Source organism: Carassius carassius, chromosome 27 (assembly GCF_963082965.1).
Source record: "Carassius carassius chromosome 27, fCarCar2.1, whole genome shotgun sequence".
In the NCBI taxonomy this organism is placed as follows: Eukaryota; Metazoa; Chordata; class Actinopteri; order Cypriniformes; family Cyprinidae; genus Carassius; species Carassius carassius.
In genome coordinates this window covers 22,924,981-22,938,615 of record NC_081781.1, presented here as the reverse complement: position 1 = coordinate 22,938,615, position 13,635 = coordinate 22,924,981, and the positions used below count along the sequence as shown (strand labels likewise).

General features: G+C 36.8%; 1 protein-coding gene across 1 annotated transcript; it reads right to left on the bottom strand.

Annotated features, from left to right (window-relative positions):
* Positions 1–843: 843 nt before the first annotated feature.
* Positions 844–4,498, bottom strand: LOC132107031 (mRNA decay activator protein ZFP36L1-like). Its single transcript, XM_059513162.1, has 2 exons — positions 4,278–4,498; positions 844–2,571 (listed from the first exon to the last, which is right to left on the bottom strand). The coding sequence occupies exons 1-2, from the start codon at positions 4,326–4,328 to the stop codon at positions 1,567–1,569; spliced, it is 1,056 nt and encodes a 351-aa protein (XP_059369145.1). The 5' UTR covers positions 4,329–4,498; the 3' UTR covers positions 844–1,566.
* Between the last annotated feature and the right edge of the window lie 9,137 nt (positions 4,499–13,635).

Here is a 13,635-nt window from a genome sequence, read left to right as displayed (position 1 = left end):
ATACACAAATGCATCTTTAACAATTCCCTTATTAACTGCCCATTTAGATCGAAATGCTGCTGCGATCAGAGGTTCGGACCACTGCGAGGGTCATGAGATTTGTACTATAATGCATTTACTGTCTACGATTTGTTCATATCAAAAGAAGTCTTAATGAGAGGATCCCAGTCTAAACATCAGATTTCTAAAATCACAGGCACAGGACTGTTATTGTCAAGACAACTCGGTTTACATTCTAGATGGTCAGAGCCAAATAATAAAGGATTATAGAGGCATAAACATCCTGAAACTGCAGTCCAACATTAGGGAGAAAAATAATAAATAAAATGCAAAACAATCCTCTTTGCATTCTCATTTTAAATTAAGTTTCACTTTAAAAATAAATCAAAATGTAGTTACAAAATGTCATTGCAGTATAATATATTAACTGTTGAAACTTAACGAAACGACAATCTTACGATTAATACGGAAGATCATAATTTAATATAAAGGAAAATATATTCTATTGTTTCATTATCCAGATAAATACAAACAAAATAAAAAAAATGCTTACAATCAGCAATAAATACATTTTGATAAGTTAAATAAGCACTGACAAGCAAAACTTTCAGTTTGAAAGTTCTCATTTGCAAACAGAAAATACCAACAATAATTGTAATGATGCAATAATAACTAGATTATAACAATGATAGGGGAAATACAATATTGAATTAATGATAGAACATTTCAACGATCTGTTTGCAATGAAACAATTAGTGGCCACTGAAGTCATATCTTTAGTGGTAACATGAACAGGAAGGACATCTCTCACACATCACACAAATAAAGGTGACTTTGACATCTTCTCTCTTGAATAATCCCAACAACCAGAACACACTATTTTAGCGCAAGGGATCACATGTTTGTAGGGATAATTACCACGGTGACAGCGCATTTAGCACCACTAGACGTAGAAATATCTTTAAGAATGATTCATACAAATCCAAGATGGGTTTGATTTCTTTTCTTTAAACCTTTTCTATCCCAGATCACCCAAAATCAATGTGACTCAACAAGTGGTAAATGAATTGTTTGATAGGCACTTAAAGTCCCGAGGATCTACCGGCGAGGGTCTTCTGCAAGAAAAGTGGCACTTCCAGGTCTGTAAAGCACGTCGTTGCTATAATATTCAGTAGATTCTTTAAAGGTCCTTGAACAATTTTGAAAACTCTTGCTTTTTAGTTTGAACACTATGAACTAAATATGGATTCGTTTAACATGATCCAGTGAGGATTTTGAGACCTCAACGTTTAAGTGGGCCTTGAGGGGAACAGCTCGTTGTTTTTGCATTACGTCAGGCGTGTTAAAGACATCTAGGGAGGCTTGGGAATATGCCGAAGGTTGATGCTACAGGGTAATACACTTTCTGATTTGACTCAGTGGCTACGGAAACACTGTACTTTAGTCCACTTCTCTGCTGTAAACAAAGCAAGGACAGGAAGGGATTGCTAGGAGGAAAATGACTCTCTTTCTCGCCAGCTCTCTCCGTGCTTTCTCTCTCACGCCTGAAACCCACGAGGGCAGGTTTTAATCGTCAGAGATGGAGAGTCTGCTGAAGATGGGGAGGCGACGTGTCGCGTCCAGCACAGGTGACTCGGATCCGCTCTGGCTGCCCAGGCTGCTCTGGTAACCCTCCTGGTCGGAGAGGGAATCCAGGGGGCTTGGGGGAGACTCGGACATTGGCCTGAAGAAGGAAGGTGCGGTGGGAGAATGAGGACCGGGCAGATCAGGAACAGTGATGCCATCTAAACTGGGCGCAAACAAGTTGGCAAACTCTTGACTGGAGTAAGTGAAGGGGTTGCTGGGCCACTCGTTGACGTTTTCGTTGGAAAATATGGGCGGAGGTGTGACAGAGGTCGGGCTGCCCTGGGAGCCACCTGAGCTTGTGAAACCGGCAAAACTGTAGCTGTGATGAAGGCGAGGTCGCTCCATCTTGTTGAAGGCGGAGAGAGGAGGGGGTCCGCATCGCTCCTCTGCGTTGTGGATGAAGTGACAGCGCGGCCCATATGGGCAGTAACCAATGCTGTGGAAGGTGCGACAGAGCTCTGTCTTGTACTTGGGGTGGCGATTTAGACTACGAAGCTCGTGCATCCCATGGGCAAACTGGCACTTGTCACCATATTTACAAGTGCCATTCTCCTCAAAGGGCCTGCAGAGTTCGGTCTTATAGCGGCTTGAGTTGACCTGGCTGTTTCCATTGGCACCAATGCACGTGATGTTGCTCGGCCTTAGACGCTCCCCGTTCTCAGAGTAGGACCGGTCGCGGAAGCGGTTCTCCTTGTTGTTGTTGCTGCCGTTCATTGAAGCCGAGCCGTCCATCTTGAGGCTGTTGATAAATTGGTTCTGCGTCGATTTGGAACTGGTAACAGACACGGAGTGGCGGCGCTGGTAGAGTCCCACTGAAGGGGTACCCACCACCTTCCTGTCCAGCAGGGACCCGGTGGGGGTGAAGGGGGTATTGGCACCGGTGGTGGGGACAGACTGTAAATGGGAACTGGAGAGGGGACTGTTGTAGCTCATCACCTTATTGTTCTGAAAGTGAAGAAGAAGAAAAAAACAATGTCTCAAAAATGTAGCATGAATATGACTCCCTTTGCTCCAGATACCACCAGTGGGAGTTTATTATGTGTTGATGATATTGTCTGTTTTCAGGTCAAGTCTAGGGCCTGGATTTAATTCTGTTTTAAGGCTTATTTTCTTAGAGAGAGAACTAACGACCCTGAACTATTAACCTACGTAGCAATCTCTTAAAAAAAGTTAAAGGTTTTATTAAGTCATAAAAGATGAAAACTCACAAGACTCATGTATCATCTCCAGTACCTGCACAAATTGTGCGTAATACTATGATGATTTATTGCACAACCAGTAACTACAAAAGCCTTTTTCTATGATATTAAAGTTACAAAAACTTTAGTTTGTATAAATGTTTTGGGGATAAGAACAGGATAGACAACATGTATGTCTGTTGGACAGCTCTGGCCATTGTATTGTGTTGTATTATGCCTTTATTTTTTAATCTTGTTCAATAAGTGTCAGGTGGCTTGTGCCAATAGCTCGACCAAAACTATTTTGTCATTTATTTGCCCTTTAAAACTCCATGCTAAATAGTGAGCAATATTCCAGTTCTATTCAGGTCAACTGACAGCACTTTGTGAGGAATTAAAGTCATTACTGACTAATAATATTCCATCAGTAATAGCTCTCAAAGATGATTAGCAGTTGATTGTATTAAAATGTGGAGGGACATTCTAGGGTTGCTATATTACTGATGCCAAACACTATTGGTTCCCGTATGTCACGTGATAGCGACGCGACGTTTGAAATGAATGACCTTCAAGAGCAACAGCAGAGGCTAAGATTAATTGCAATAATGACTTCAGGTTTAGCCCCTTCCTCACACAAAGCTATCATAAGGCTTCAGACGACTCCGAATATTGCTCACCAGACATATAAACTACTAACACAACACTGCACTGGAATAGCATGGGTGAGTAACTGTTCTTAAGTTTGGGGCAAACAACCCCCAATCGTCGGTTTAAATTTTAAAAGCGGTATACTGAGCCTTGTGTTCGGTTTCATTGCGTCCAGCTGTGTTGAAGGCAAGAACTTGCATTCGTTCTTGCATTCAAAACAGCTGCATGTTCACACAGTACAATGTTACATTGCTTACATATAGCTTTATATGCTTACAACTGACCTATGGATTATTTTAAAATATACATGTAACTAAACTGATATGCAATAAATCAACCAAAATTGCTGGTTAAATCCTACTGTGGTTAAGAAAGGTTAATTATAAAAAGTTGCAGCCCAGTATGTAGCTCGTAATGGAGCACTCATTGATTTAATTCAAATGAAACCCAGATCTGTGAAGTTCCTCCGTGTTGTGTTTAATCGAATCCAGGGCAAATAATGCACAACTTTATGTGACGCATACGTTTACTGATAACGCGTAAACGCGGATTAATTAAACTGTTCTAATCTAATAGTTTTCCGTACTCTTTCCTAATCGATTAGCAATCGATAACTGCAAATCATGAAAAGATCAAGGCTAGAAAAAAGTACACAAGCAAGATTCTCGTCCCACTCTTATGCTCTAAATAAACACACGCACGCGCACATAAGCCAGAAAAGTTTGACATCGGTGTTTCTGTATTACTATTATGAGATATTGATCTGTTATTCGACCATTTAAACTGTTAAAACACTTAAATCGACTTCCCAAAAATATAAATTACCTTATTCGTCACTTCGTAGTCGAAGAAGGAGGACACAACAGTCGCACTCATTGTCGAATCGAGGGGTTGTTGTTGAAAATACCTAAAGTTGACAAACAGATGGTTTGTTAAGGCACAGTGGGAGTATTCCTGTGTTTGAAGGGTCTATGATATAGTTCTGCCCCGCAGAGAGCCCCCTCTGTCCTGCCAAAACTTGCGCGCATATCCTTTATAAAAACTCGCGCAGTCTTCCTTACGGACTGGGCGGGGTTATCGTTTGTGGACACGCCCCTTTCCCGCACGTCTCTGGCACTCTGACGTGAGTCTTAATTTCTCCTTATCATGAATTTAATCATAGCCTGGAGTTCCTCCTGAGCATAATTAACACAATTCAGTGCACTTCAATTTTAGCTATCATACAAACTCATATTTCTGTTCTTTTAAGATTCATATATATATATATATATATATATATATATATATATATATATATATATATATACACACACACACACACATGAATCTTAAAATAACAGAAATATGAGTTTGACTGTTTTAAAGTGAAGCCTGAGAGGAGACTTTATTAAGTCATAATGTCATGTGGAAGATTATTTATAAACTAGTTGTCTATTGTAATGCACAGTAAGTCTCAGTGTAACTAAAAGAGCTGTACTGTATATTACATACTAGTATTTATTAATAAAATGAGTAAAAATATATTTATTTATTTACACATTTTTATTGGTCTTTTTAAGAATTATTTTAAATATGTGTATATATTTTTAGATAATCAGTTAGCAAATACACTGATTTTGTATTAATTTATTTAAAGGCACAATATAGAAATATTATACAAAAAAATGGTCATAGAATGATTTTTAAAAACATTTTATAATTAGCCATCATTTATTTAAAATAATTCTAATGATAATTTAAAAAAACTAAATATATATATATATATATATATATATATATATATATATATATATATATATATATATATATATTTATTTATTTATATATATATATATTATTATTATTTTTTTTTTTTTAAGAATCAGAGAGACTGCATTATTTGGCTTTCTAATCTCATTTAGTTAAATTTAACTTAATTTATTTAAATGAGACCACCAAACTTGAAGATATTAATAGGTAAACAGGACGAACTGTATAGCGAGTAAAATAGAGAGGAAAATAAACTGGAAATGACTGCTCTGTGCATGCTGCCAGCATATTCTCCTTCACGTTTCTAGGGTCTCGATCCCTTAAAGCCAGGCACTGGCATTTTTGCTGTGCCAGTTTCTGGTTTACTTTGTGCTGTATTCTCCTAACATTACCCAAAAATAGTTTCTGCAGATTCAGCTGACCCATGGACTGAGTAAAAGCCTCCTGTCAACTGCAACATCCCTAGCCAAAGACCCTGACCTTCAGTTTCAGTTTTTATCAGAGTTTTAGCTGGATCCAAAGTATTCACAGAAGTGTATTCACAGAAAGTCTATTTCAGCTTGGTTTGTATATCACAGGCCCATAACCAATAATCAAAAACATAAAAATAAAGATATTGCTAAATTCTTATTAAATAGTTAAGTTATTTGAATCCCAGTTTCAAAGTATAATTGTGTTTCTCAGAAGAAAAAAATCATGATTGTAATTTATTAGCTTAACAAGTAAAAACATTAGCATATTTCTTTAGAATAAAGTCAATAATTCACCCCGAAATTTAAATGGTGTAATTTTTTTAATCACTCTCATAATTTCAAAACAACAAAAGTGAATGGGAATTTGGGATGTCAATCCAAAGGATGTAAAAGCACAATTAAAGTATAAAGAAATGATCAAAAAGAATCTGGAACTCCTTACTGGAGAAGCAAACCATTTATCACACTTGAGGGTTGTGTTAGATGCCATGGGCTTCATCTTGGGAGCCATGTTTTCTCTGTCCTACTTCTGGGCAGGCCTATCTTCAGGTATTGTCAGTTCAAGAGTGATGGGTTTATTTTGGACTTCCGAAAGGTTTATTCATGGGAAAAAATTTCCCTCCGCTGAAGGCCTTGAAAACTATAATCTTTGCCCGCCTGAGTCCTTCCAATTACCCAATATCCCATGTGTGGTTTTGATGCATTTTCACGTCAATAGAATGATGTGTTCTGGATGTGATTGAATTTGCAGAACAAAAGGTCATTCTTGAGCAAAACTGCCAACAAACTCAGACCTAAACCGGCACAAACGGCCAAGTCAAATTAATTTGTGTTTGTCTTTTGGGTGGGTGACCGCAGGGACCAGTCCTGTTATAGCCCCACTCGTGACCATAGGTCATGTTTTGCTTCCTATTCCATTTTTGACATTAACTCCGAGATTAATTGCTGAAATTATTCAGTGAAGTCCGCGGAATGTGAGTCAGAAATGATTGTTCCTGTGAGAGCAGGACTTGTAATGGAAAATAAAACCAAAAGCAAGCTGGTGACATTCCCTGGCTCTGAGTCTGGATGTGATTAGCATGTAATGCACAACATATGGGATCAAGACAAGAAAAGAGATGGATGGATCCTTTGGACAGGCGTTCTCTGATGTAAAGATGCACACGTTTCAGTGTCTCCTGTCTCCTAAGTGTAAAAGGTGTCAGAGGAAATGGAAATGAACAGAACAACAGCTACTGTAGGTTTGTGGCGCCTGAGAGTCGTTTAGAGACGTTGCGGTTTAGCTGTGTAACTCCATGATGCATTCTGACATGAAAATGACTGTTTCAGGTTAAGGCCTTATTTCAGAGCTGTGTGCTAATGTGAAACAGCTTTAATATATTTTAACTCTGTGAGAAAGGATTTTCACTTATGTTTATGGATTGATATGAAACGGGAGAACGTGTCCCCAGGTGGCTGTCGCTTATGGCCTATGCTTATTATCATCTGCTGTGTCCTTCTTTACCTCAGTCTGGGCATCAGGGGCCACGGCCTTGGAGATGGCCTGAAATCACACTTGCATGATACAGATCCCGGCAGGCTGGATTCACACGTGACTCATGCCTAAAATGTGTAGAAGCACCAAAGCCATGCTTGTTTTTACTCCTAGTGAATCACTCAAAAACCCAGTTGATATATATTTTTTTTAATCCAAAATAATCAGAACCATTTACCTCAGCTTTTAGTGAAGGCAGTATAATGAGTTCATCACCAACGTCATAGCAGCTCTATCCGGATGATGCATATGTTATACCAGGTATTTATCATCTGATGCTTATTCTTAACAGATTTCTCTGCTCAAATCCTGGAGCCACTGAGTTCATGTTTGCAGTGGATTTATTATTATTCATTCTAAAAACCCTTTGAATTATCCGTCTGGTGCTCCACATTTGATCTTTACGGTCAAAAGTAACCAGACACCTGAAATGTAACTCTTTTTTTATATCGCCCCAGTAAAACCAATGTAATATATTTTTGTTCAATAATATTTAATTTTTTATTTTGTATTCTGAGATCATTTCATGGCACTAATTAATATTTATCCAATAATTATGATGAATTTCTTTCCATTGAAAATAAAAAAAAGAAATTAAATATATTTTTATATTACTTTTCAATGACTTGTATTTCATGTTAAAATAGTCAATGTTTTTAAAATCCAATTTTTAAAGCCAGATTATAGCCATTTTTTGGGAGTAAAAAATGAGAAAAACATCTGCAATTCCATGGTTTAGCCCATAGATTTCAATATAGCTCTATGTATAAGGCATATAAATCCTCAAATTTATTACGTTGTGGGTTTGGATATATATTTAGACATTCTCAAGGACAACGTTTTGTAAAGGTCTAGATTTTTTCTTCTTCTTTTTTTTATGTTGATTTAAAGTGTCAGTTTTTATTATTATTACTACAGTCAAACCTGAACACCGAGAAATCTTTTTTTTTTTACACAAAACATTAAAACTCTATAAAAATGTAACAAAAATGAAAATAAATGTTTTATCAGAGCTTAATTCTTCTGGGTTTGATCAGATTTTAATCCCTTATTTCAGTTTTCTGACTCATTTTGGCTATATGGGTATAGTCTTACAAATTCATTTGAGTGTGTATAACTGTGTATGTTTGTGTGCTTGTCTGTGAGTGTGTGTGTGTGTTTTAAAGTGTAACTCTTTTCTTGCTGTCCACTTTTTACTGCATTGTAGTTTAATTATTGTTTTTATTTGACATATTTGCTGTGTTATAGTCACACCAGTTCATAGGTGTGTATGCTTGTGTGTGGATGTGTTGGTTTTGCATCTCGATGTTTTAGTGTGTAACCCTGTCATTGCTGTGTACAGTTTTTTTGTGGTTTTGTCAATTTCTTATTTATTTTTGATGGAAGACCACAAATGACTATATATATATATATATATATATATATATATATATATATATTATATTATTAAATTTTTTTTTTTTTTTTTTTTTTACGACCACTTAGTCTGCTCGAATAATGCCCTCAAATGTTTTGTGTTCACATTCCAAATGCCATAAAAGTCTGGAAAAGTGGAATAGGTCTGCTATGCTGCTGCTGCTGTGACAGAATAAGTACTGAGATTTGTCACTGCAAATAAATCCGCAGACATGCTGCTGTGAGCATGTAAGATATTCTGCTGCTGAGGATTAATAATATGAAATAACCACCATATATAATATACATGAAATTACCCCATAGCAGATTTATACAGGTGGAGCTGGGGAAGGTGCAGGGTTTCTGAAGTGTGCTGGGATTGTTTGCATCATGATCTAGCTAATGTTTGTTAATGCAAATAAATTCATAGTCATCGTATTTGGAATAGGAAGCCTCTTAGTTGAAAGGCTTAAAGGCCCCTATAATTAAACACACTATGAAAAAAAAGCAAAAAAATAAAAATAAAATACAAAACTGTTACACTATTTGCTAAAGTAGTTAATCTAAAATATACTCAGATTTTAATAAAAAATCTTGCTTGGGAATAGTATTTGACATGTTTTGCCATATGACTATTGCTTTTATATTACCATGATTTTTACATTAACATTAGATTTATTTTACTGTTTTTATTTTACCATGATTTTTACATTAACATTAGATTTATTTTACTGTTTTTATATTAACATGATTTTTACATTAACATTAGATTTATTTTACTGTTTTTATATTAACATGATTTTTACATTAACATTAGATTTATTTTACTGTTTTTATATTACCATGATTTAAAATAAAACATATTTTACCCTTTCGTTTTGCACACCTTTTGTTTTTTGTCAATATTTAGTTATACAACTAAAAAAACACTAATTTTTGGCCTGTCGTACCCTGCATGGGAGCCCAGAGACTTTGGCAGGAACTGTAGTTTGCCCCAGACTGATGATGTGTTTTGTAATTGAAAGTGAGTTGGTTTAATTCTCAGCAGTGTTTTTTTTATGCCAGAATGTTGCAACATGTTGTCTCTCATTGCTGTTATGTTATTGTAGACATTCCCGTGTATGATAAAGAGGGGAACGAGAGAGACCGCGAAAGAGAAAAAAATCGAGGGGAAAAGGGAGTGCTGTGATTTATTTTGGTTCACACACTGCGGTATGTTATTTCACAAGAGGCCCTTGGCCAGATAAGGGCTTTGAGTTTTAAAATATGATTGATCGTGGAGTTCTGCTCTGTGATTCTAAGGCAGAGCTTACGACTGTTACGCTCAGATATTTTCTCTGCCTTTATTTTATGTAACACAGCAAGGAGATAAAAGACACCATTTCACAAGACAATCCAGCGCATTGTCATACACAACATTCTTCTTCAAATCGCAGTGCCAAAACTGTTGTGTCTAGAGACCCCACAACATCTGGGAGCTTTAAGGAACTGGAACAGATACACAGACACATCTGGTGTGATTTGTGTAGGCCAGAAATGTTTGTTAAAGCTAGAAGAAATCAGGCATGTGTGATAAACAACAACAACAAAAGATTGTGTATGCACAAGGTTACCTGTAGTAAGGTCAACAACAAATTTTGGTAATATTTACCAAAATTACCAAAAAAATCCATCAAAACTCAGAGATGAAAATTCTGTGATTATTTACTCACCCTAAAATGCATGACTTCTATGTATCACAAAACACACATTTGACCCTGATTTCAGTGAAACAACAGATCTATGCACTAATATCTAATATCTCTGCGCTGCAAAAGTAGCATTGGAGCCTCTGTTTAATCTTGGATTACAACTTAAATCTTCATTAAACATTCCAAGATTTTTTATGTCACTAAACAAGAGTGTTCTGGAGTCTCAGTTGAACTCACTGACACCCAGGCCAAAGCCGAGCTTCTGCAAAGCTGTTTATCTGTTAGATTATTCTCTTAAACAAGTATGAAGCACAAGGGAAGTATTAGAGACAGCCTGTGATATAGCTGGAAATGGATGAGGACCATATTCAGAGACGGAAAAAAGGAAAGGGCAGCAGTAGTTAATTCGTAAGGAGTGAAAGTAAGAGTGGAGTGGGAGGAGTGTGCATTGTCACGCCGCTGGAATGTTGTGGAGGCGCTCGCCGGTGTGACTAAACCATTGCTCACAGATGTAATCCGAAGAGGCCGACTTCAGTGTTAGCTTGGTGATGGAGATCCAGGATGTGGGCGTTTTGGTTTGACACTCTAGCTACTTTTTCTTCTTCTTCTTCTTCTTTCAGAGGGGGCAGTAAACAAAGTAGTACTATGCGACTAGAACGTGGCCTGAAATAACCCTGTCCTTTCTGTGGAGCTCAACACAGAGGTTTCCTGCTCTGAATCCATGAATCAATTCAAAACATGAATTCAGATTTTTAACATTATTTTTGAGTGTTAATAAAACCCTTCACTCCATATATATACGAGAATGTTGGTATATTTACTCACCCTCTTGTTGCTCTAAACCCATATTATCAGTTCCTTTCTTATGTGGAATGCAAAAAAAGCATATTTTATAAGAATATCCTGGACACGGTTTTCAATATGAAGAAAGTAGAACTGGACTGGAAGTTCAGTTAGTGCAGTTTGTTACCTTTGGATCATGAAGTGATCAGAATACAACATACTTTCATACTCTGAATGCTACAGATTTAAGGGAAGAATTATGCGCAGTAAAGGTCATTGACCACAAAATGTCCACTGCATTTTTAGACACAGCTAACTGTATTTTGTGGCTCCATTTGAAGACTTTGTGGTAAAATTGAGCATTCTGGGTTATTTTCCATAATAACATAAAAGTTGGTGTGTTGGTTCACCCAGAAATGCAAATGGTCATCAATTATTCATTCTCGTTTGGTTCCAAACCCATAAGACTGAAGATATCTCCAATTAAAGATATTTCTGTCCCTCAGTTGAAGTCCATTCTACTAAAACTTTGATACTTCATAAATGTCATAATGTCATTTTAAAAGTAATCTATATGAACTGAGAGATTTACTCCAAGCAAATCCTCCCCCCCCCCCCCCCCACAACGCCAAAAAAAAGTAGTTCAAAACATACTTTTAAACCATCATTTGTTTCTTACATAAGCAAGTGACAAGCGCTCTGTCATCCTGATTTGCAAAGTTATATTTTGTCATTTCCTCAGGGCCTTTTCCAATGCAGTATCAGCTGACAGTACCTATGCTTTTAGGTCACTGGCTCTTTCCAGGGGATGGTTTTGTGGTATTTGCATTTGTGATATAACAATCACCATTGTTCAGCTGCAGCTCCCATCAGTGTCCAGAGGGTGAAACGAGAAGTGAAATCAACACGTGAGGTGGCGGATCGTCTATGATACTCTTCTGTAGAAGGAAAAGGTGGGGATTCGCTGTGCCTCGGGCTGCAGCCGGACTCCATGAGATCTAGTAATTCACTTTGCATGAAAGAGAAGCCTCTCTTTGTGGCTGGGATATTATCACTATTTATTCCCATTCCTGAAATCCAATCCTTACAGGAAAAGAGCAGCGAGATAAAGCTAGACAATGAATGACACAGATTTGTCCTGTCTCTAGGCCTAGATCTGCCCCCATTTGATTCTTTTTAGGATGACTTGATCTGTTGTTTCACAGTGACTTAAGAGCTAACTTCTAATAATGTGTAAATGTTAGCTAACATAAAACCAAGTCAGTTCTAGCTAAGTTGGATTCTTATAAGTGACTGAACTTGAACAACCTATATAGACAACAACTGTGCGCAGTGTGCCCACATGTCAGTTATTCAACTCACAAATGACGAAAAACCATTCGGTAAACAATAACTCCATAAAACAGTTGTGAATGTGAGTTTTGAAAATGATATGTGATCTATGAGCTTTATACAGTGCATGCCATTATAAAGACTGTAATTGTCTTCCTCACAGTCTTGTTTCATCCATGATGTCCACCATGACTACACATAGGGTTTGTGTTAGCGGTTTGCTAAGCTAATAGTGAGGTACCATTAATAAATTAAAACAATTTCCTTTGAATTAGTTTGAATTTTAATTTCTGTTGACAACTATAGAACAATGCGTTTGGAACACTTGAATATTAGGAATATTTAAATTTACAGTATGTGTATATATATATATATATATATATATATATATATATATATATATATATATACATTAGATACTATAACTGCTACAACTTAGTTATTCAGAAACATTTGTTTATTCATTAAAGGGTATAGTCACTTCTCAACAAAAACTTCATTCTGCCTTGGAAACTCAAATAATGTACTGTTTAACAACCCTGAAAGCATGTTTTTGTTCAGTTAAACTCAATAATATTTACATCATTTACCACTGTAGCCTTGGGCAGTCCATAACATTAGCTATGTTTGCTCCAAAAGTAATGGCATGGTCATGTGTCCTGCAGTATATGGGCAGCCATTCATTCATTATTAATGTATCCTACCATGGTTAAAATGCAATAATCTGGATGCCTATGAGAGGCTCCCAGCAATGCTCCAAGGCATTTGCCTAGTCTGGCTCCAAAGAATGAACCTATGGTGTCTTTAAAGAAATATTCTGGGTTCAGTTAAGCTCAATCAACAGTGTTTGTGGCAAAATGTTGATTACCACAAGGAATTATGGTATTGCATCGTACACCTGTATTCAGGGCTGGGAAGGTTACTTTTAAAATGTATTTCACTACAGATTACAAAATACAAGCTTTAAAAAGTAATCAGTAATGTATTTCCTTAGATTGCTCAGGTTTAGTAACTTAATCTAAATACATAGTTAATGGCTACTATCAATCTGGGGGTGAGTAAGTGATGACAGACTTTAAATTTTTGGGGTGAACTATTTCTTTAACTTGTACTAAGCCCGGAATTCTTTCTAGGTAGGCAGCACTCTATTTTGGACGGAGCTAATGTGTGAAACGAATGAATTATCACTGATTGTTTTGACAAAGAAACCTTATTCCCCATGGGAT